The sequence below is a fragment of the Tupaia chinensis genome, unplaced genomic scaffold, assembly GCF_000334495.1.
Source record: "Tupaia chinensis unplaced genomic scaffold, TupChi_1.0 Scaffold000586_1, whole genome shotgun sequence".
Taxonomy (NCBI): domain Eukaryota; kingdom Metazoa; phylum Chordata; class Mammalia; order Scandentia; family Tupaiidae; genus Tupaia; species Tupaia belangeri.
This window is the reverse complement of record NW_006160102.1, coordinates 268,258-275,841: the sequence shown is the minus strand read 5'-3', so window position 1 is coordinate 275,841 and position 7,584 is coordinate 268,258. Positions and strand designations below refer to the sequence as shown.

General features: G+C 36.5%; 1 protein-coding gene across 1 annotated transcript; it reads right to left on the bottom strand.

The window, feature by feature from the left end:
• Positions 1 to 5,953: 5,953 nt before the first annotated feature.
• LOC102474737 (olfactory receptor 1020) lies at positions 5,954 to 6,907 on the bottom strand. Its single transcript, XM_006158378.1, has one exon. The coding sequence runs from the start codon at positions 6,905 to 6,907 to the stop codon at positions 5,954 to 5,956; it is 954 nt and encodes a 317-aa protein (XP_006158440.1).
• Between the last annotated feature and the right edge of the window lie 677 nt (positions 6,908 to 7,584).

Here is a 7,584-nt window from a genome sequence, read left to right as displayed (position 1 = left end):
AAGAGAGAGACGAGAGAGAGAGAGGGAAAGTGAGAAAGCAAGCCACCAGTTCTAGGACTTGAACCATGTTCAGACATGTGGGAGTGTCCAGCACCATAGGCACCATGCCACCAGCTGGTCCCCTGCAATAGTACTTTCAACTTATCTTCCTAGCTGTAAAATTAACTAAAATATTACCCTCAAAATAACCACTTTCAAAAATTTGTTTACCGTATGGGACACTATTAAATGATATGAAAAGAACCCGCAGAAGAAAACATTTGTATGCATTGATTGTATCCACTAATAATGTAGCATCGAGTTCATATTTTTTAAAAATTGTACTACTCAGCAATAGAAATCTGATTAAAAATGGACAAAGGACTTTAATAGATTTTAAATAAAGATGATACATGAATTACAAGCACATACAAACATACTTAACATCACTAGTCATTAAGGACAAAGCAGAACCATTGTATCCCATTTGACAATCACCAGGATAGTCATAATAACTTTTTAAATTTTTTAAAATTTATATTTAATCACTGTGCATCTTTAAAGTGGGCTACATGGTATTTCACAGCATGACTATGGCATAAGTTATTCAAGTTAAAGACATTACCACATATATTATCATCAACAAGTACATTTTTATTTTTATGTCTATTAAATGTTTCCCTCTCCTGGTCCCCTCCCTCCCAGCTTCTATTCCCCATCCCCTTCTCTACCGTCTCTTATCTCTACAGTGTGCCTCACTGCTATTACACCTTCCAGTCTCTCCGTTTATTCTATAGAGTACAGACATTCGGTATATATTAAGCAGGGACATAGATCTGTTTTCACAGGCTAGTTAATAACATTAAAGTTAGTGTGTTTCTGGGACCAGCAGACGGTGTGGTAGTTAAGGACACTGGACTCTCTCATGACCAACCATAGTTCAAGTCCCAGACCTGGCGGCTTGCTTTCTCTCTCTCTCTGTCTCTCCCTGGTCAAATTTAAATAAATAGATAAAGTTAAATAAAATAATTCTTAAAAAAAAAAGTGAGTGTATTTCAGACATGTTCAATTTGAGGTATTTGGGCTTAACTTATTGAATATATTTAAGTTCTCTTGAAATTTTATACATCTGAATACCTTAAGAGAAATTAAATTATCTTACCTTTTGTCCTTTAGAACTCGCCACTGAAAATAGTGGTGCTTTATTAATTTATGTTAGTTTTAGTTATTGGTTTGGGGGAGAGTACAAGCTTTCTCTTTGCAAACAATGAGACTTACAGCTTTGAATAATTATGCAAGTGGTATAAAGCAATCAGCTGCAGCAAATTCAGACATGATCAATTAATCAAGGAAGTATAGAAAGTGAAACTCCTAAACCCAAGGCAGAGAGTCCACCCTATTAAGGCTGTGCTCCTTCTCTTGAGAGTTAGTCTCTGCTAAACACTGAAAAGTCTACAATTTGAAATATGCCAAGCCATAATTAAAACATACACTTAGTTTACACTGAGGTAATTGATCTGCAGTTTCCCCAGTGAACCACTTATACCCAAGGGTAACTTGGGCATTTAGAGAAGAACAAAAAATATCTAATTGTCATGAAGCTCCACTAAGCATAGTACTGAATTAAATGCTTTATTATTAATCAGACTATGCCTCCAAACTTCTGAAATCCAATTAAAATATAATCTCTATGTATTTCTACTAGAATGACACTCATGTTATTCAATAATTATTTCTTCCTTTAACAAATGTTTAGTGAATTTATTTCATAGAGTGGACACTATTCTTGGTACTGGTAAAGTACCAAACAAAATTCATATTTTCCACTCCATGAAACTCAGTCTGAAGTCTAGGAAAATAACTATCACATGGAAATCTGAAAAGTAAAGTCCAAAATGACTGGGCATTATATGAGTTACCACTCTTCCCCAAGGACATTCCGACCGCTCTTTCCCAAGGACATTCCGAATCACTATTGTTTTCCTCTTTCAGTTTGCTCACTCTGAAGCAAATATATTTATCTCTCTGCTATTCCTTTAACAAGGAGTATTTTGCCTCCAGGTCTTTCTATTTACTTTGTGCGTACCTGGAGAGCTCTATCATAAACATTTATGCCTGCCAAAGTATTATTTCTGCAGAGACCTCTTCCTGAATTCTGCAACATCTTAGTCAATTGATTACCTTCTTTTTCTTCTTTTCTTTTTCTCTTTCTTTCTTTCACTTTTCCTCTCTTTCTCTCTCTTTTTTTTTTGGGGGGGGGGAGGCATACACACACATGTGCCCAGTGTGAGTTTTAAACTTCTGCATCTGGGACTCAAACCAGGGTCAACCATGTGGGAATCCAGCCCCTTAACCACTATGCCACATGCCGGCCCCTGATTGCTATATTATTCTTGAAAGCACCACTACTTATCCATGTAAATGTGTGCACAGTTGTGCATGCATACACATACATGTATGTATACATACATGTGTGCACACAAATGAATACATGTATATACATGCAATATAGACTGTAATCCCTTCTTCACTTAAAAATAAGTTTCATGATATAAGAAATTTTGTTTGTTTACTGTTACATCTCCAGTACACGTCATGTGGAAGTATTTCAATGAGAGGGGTTTGAATAAATTAAAAATTATTTTTAGTAAATACCACTTGAAACCTAATATGGAGAAGATATTTTAAACCTAAAGCACATAAATATGATTCTAAGGTACAGTCCCTCAGAGTGGTAAAATAGCAGTGGTTATGTTTTGCATATGTCTGAGTATGTAACTAAGTTAGGAAAGCTAATATCTTAATATCTTAATTCTTTCCTTTGTCCAAATCCTCAGACTCGAAGTTGTTAATTCAGTATATGAATCTGAAACTCAGGTGAGGGTCCCCAATAAAGGTATGGATCCTAGGATCCTTGCAGATTTCTTAGATTACCAAAGAATTGGGTGTGGATGAGGAAACAAATATAGAGGCACAAATCTTTTAATCCAACACTTAGAACCCAATGTGAGGAAGAAACGACATCAAAGATAACTGGGATGGAATAGCCATGGAAGGAAAAAAAAATACCATAAGAATTAGGTGACACTGAGACCAGCAGGTAGTGTGGTGGTTGAGGTGCTGGACACTCCCACATGTCTGACCATAGTTCAAGTCCCAGACCTGGTGGCTTGCTTTCTCACTTTCTCTTTCTATCTCTCTCTCTCTCTGTGTGTGTGTGTGTGTGTGTGTGTGTGTGTGTGGTGTGTCTAGTAAAATAAAAATAAATGAATGAATAAATAAAATTAAATAAAATAGTTATTTTTAAAAAAGAATCAGGTGACATAGAAGGATAGAAAAAGATGCTTCAAAATAATGGTAAATGGTCCTCAAATATCAAGTAAGAGTAAGATAGAAAAGCAATCTTTGATGTGATTGTGTTGAAGTGCCCTTGAAAAGATCAGGCTCCCTGACTAGTGGGGGAAAAAAAGAAAGACAATTGAATCATGTTGAAAAGTAAATTGAATATCTGGAGATAAAGGCAATGAGTAGAGGTAATTGTTTTGAGAATAGCATTAATAATTATAAATGAGTGGGGCCAGCAGCTGGTATAGTGGTATAGGCACTGGACTCCTGTATAGCTGACTGCAGTTTCAGTTGCAAACCTGGTGCTTTGCTTTTTCACTTTCCCTATCTTTTTCTCTGTGTGTCTCTCTGGTAAGCATACATGCTCTATAGCAAATTAAAAAATAATAATAATAAGTAAAGTTATAAAATAATTCTTAAAAAAAAACTATAAAGGGGAACAGGGATATTGGCAACAGAATGGAATTTTAGTAAAATTTATTAAGAAGGATGACACTAGATGATGTTTGTAAACAAAAGAAGATATTCAAGTAGAATCTGAGAAACTAAATCTTAGGGAGAGAAGAGATGTGCAATCATTACAAAAGTGAAGTCCACATGAAGCTCTGAAGATGTGAATGGGCTCATCTTGGGTAGAAATGGAAACAATTTATCCACTATGATAAGAAGGAACAAGGAGTGTATGTACACTGATTTAGAGATGATAAGACAAGAGTAATTGTATGCTATTGTTTGTATTTTGGAGACCGAAATATGAGGCAAGATCAACAACAGAGAATAAAGTGCTGAGCAATTTCCTCTAACTGCACTAAGCGGCTTAAGTGAAGAACAGAACAAAGAAAGAAGTTCAACTAAGTTGGCATTTAGTCAAATGAGTAGAATGGAATACAGTGGGACAAAGGACTGAGGACAAGTGAAAATGAGTTGTCATGGAAGAGATCGTGGAGGGGCCAGCAATGACATAATATTACATTGCTGGACTCTCACATAGTGAACCATGGCTTCAAACTCATGCTGGGTGCATGTGAGTGTGGAGGCTCAAAATCCTGATAAGAGAATGGAAGAGAAGGGATTGTGGCTATCCCCCCAAGTGTGACCATCCCTCTAGGTGGTGATTTCTTATTTTTTGTCTCTCTGTCTCTCTCCGGTGAGCACAGGCACCCAATTACAAAAACCTCTCTAAAAAAGAGAGAGAGAGAGAGAGAGTTCATGGAATCTTGCCTGAAAAACATGTGAATTGTGAATATTAGAGTAATGATGATAAAGTACCACTTTCTTTAGATATAATAGCAACTGAATGACATATTATTGTAGATGAGGTAAAATAAAAGGAAAAGGGAAAGGACAGAGTAAGTGACAGTTATAGATGCATTTGAGAGAAACCTTTACCAGCTGAAAGTGGAGTTATGGCTAGATAAGAAGAGGGTTTGAGATGGGCAGTGTAAAATAAGTCTTCCTTCATTGTCTCTAACCATGTTTTCAGTGATGAGGTGGTCTCACTTGGAGCATGAAGAACACTGGTGTTCCCACTGATGGTTTGCAATGAATGGCAGAGAGGAAAAAAATAGGGACTGGACATTTACGTGATTCTAAATCATTATTTAAACCTCCTTCCACATAACATCTCAGCAAGGAGAGCTGTTGTCCCATTACTTCAACATCGATAATGCTCCAACAAACTAAAATAAATGATATATAGACAGTTTCTTTGATGATAGTTTATTGGAAGTTAGGTGAAGGCCTCGGAAGTAATAGAAATGAAATGTTAAAGTACATTGATAACTACCTCAAAATATTCCAGTTAATTCACAAAGTCAGTACTATATTCCCATATTATTGGTATGGCTCCCCGATTATTACAGCTACCTGATAAGACGTTTTTATGCATCTCACTTGTTATTCTTGTAGTATTATGGGTGGAATAGTGTTATTATTTATAGTTAATGACATACCTCTATACACTACTCACATTTGCCTTTCAGGGTTTAAGTATTTATTTTCCCAATGTCTAGACATATTGGTAACAGTTCCTATCTGATTTCTACTCTTGGATTTTCCCATTGAAAGGAATTGTCTTGCCCACAATTATGTTCCCTTCCAGTGGGTAAGTCACATCAAAGAGTCCCATTAAGAATATACTAAAACCTGGTCCTTTTCACAATTTGAGACATTTGCTGAGGGTCATCTCAGCTCCAGAGTTCCATGGGGAACTAAATGATTCCTCCTGTTGCAATTTCACCCCAATTAAACTTCTGTCCATTCTTGCTTCCCTCACCATATAAATATTATTCCTGGGAACACCTTCCAATAAACGACCTCAATATGAATGAATATTTCAGAGTTTGTTTGCTGGGATTGATACCAAAGACACAAACTAAATATTTCACTAGGAACCTAAGTGTAGGTCAGTCGATTCTAAGTTACTTGATACTTCTACCAAGTGCTATCTATATCCACTATGTGATCCATCAAATGGGTTATTGTAAACATTTAGGACACTAGGAGATTCAGAAGTAAATATCATGTTAAAGCATCTACTTTAACACAGAGAAAGAGGTTAAACAGTCACAATAAAATTAATATGAAAATACTTTTTCTCCTACACAACAAAACCCTGGATAACATGGTTTTATGGTCCATGTTTCTGTAAAATTTTCTTCAGGGCCTCTTTCACATCTTTATTTTTCAAACTGTAGATGAGGGGATTTAGCATGGGGATTACTACAGTATAAAAGACAGAGACAACTTTGTCCTGCTGCATGGAGTAGCTAGATGTAGGTCGCAAGTACATAAAGAGTATTGTCCCGAAGAATATGGTGACAGCCATGAGATGGGAGGCACAGGTAGAAAAGGCTTTGTGCCTGCCTTCTGATGAAGGCAACTTTAAGATGGCAATGAGGATACACAGGTAGGAAATAAGGACAATTGTAACACAGCTGATGACATTGAAACTGGAGAAAGCCATGATCACAATGCCATTGATTCGGGTGTCAGAACAAGAGAGTTTCAGCAGGGGTGGGGTATCACAGTAGAAATGGTTGATTCTATTAGAGCCACAAAAGGACAACCTGAAAGTCATCCCTGTGTGTATGGCTGCATTTCCAAAGCCTGCTAGGAATGAGGTAGCTACTAGAAAGAAGCAATTTCTCCTAGACATGAGAACTGGGTATAGCAGTGGGTTCCAAATGGCTGCATAGCGGTCATAGGCCATCATGGCCAACAAGAAGCATTCCGTCCCCAGGAAGGATCCAAAGAAGAAGAACTGGGCAGCACATTCATTAAAAGAAATGGCCTTATTCTCAACCATAAGATTCACCAGCATCTTAGGTGTGACAGAAGAAGAGTAAGAGGCATCAACGAAAGAGAGGCTGCTGAGAAAGAAGTACATGGGGGTGTGAAGACTGGGGTCCATCTTAATCAATACTATCATTCCCAAATTACCCACCATGGTTGCCACATAAATGAACAGAAACAACACAAAAAGGACACCTTGAAGATCTGGATTTTCTGAGAGTCCTAAGAGGATAAATTCTGTCACTTCCGTTTGATTTCTACTCGGGACTTCTTTCATATATCTGATCATTTGAGCTGCAATAAAAGAGAAGATGGCACATGGCATTTGGTCAGATGTTACATGATGGAGCTATAAATATATGTCAAGGACACATAAATTCTAAGAGAAGAATGAAAGGTGAAAGTCTAATAAAAAGTATGCTTGAGTAGGTGTCAGGTTCAAAAAATCATATCTGAATACAAGGTAACAGACAACATACCTACTAATTAATGACAAGGAACTGATTTGGTAACAACTGGTTACAATCACTTCTGGAATTCAGTATTGAATATAAATAAGCACTTATTCTTCACAGATAACTACTTTCTTCATTATTGGTAATCAGTAAATTAATGTATATATTAAGCTACCCTCTAGGTACAATTTCTAGAGGAAGATGATAGAATAAATTTAGAACACTGACTATTCCTCCTCAGAACTAATCAAATGAATTAAAAATATTGAAATCTAGCAAAACTAACTAACAGCACCAAACAAGGATTATAGTTAAATTTTCTGTGTGTGTGTGTGGGGGGGGGAGGGATTTAAATATATATGGCCAAGGAAAGAAATAGATGGTATTCCCATATAGCCAGTATGGTTGGTACCCTAATCCAATTTCCCAGTATCAGCATGCATAGAAAATAGGGTCTGTTAATAACTGATAATTTTCAATAATGCATTATAATACTCAGATTATTAAATTA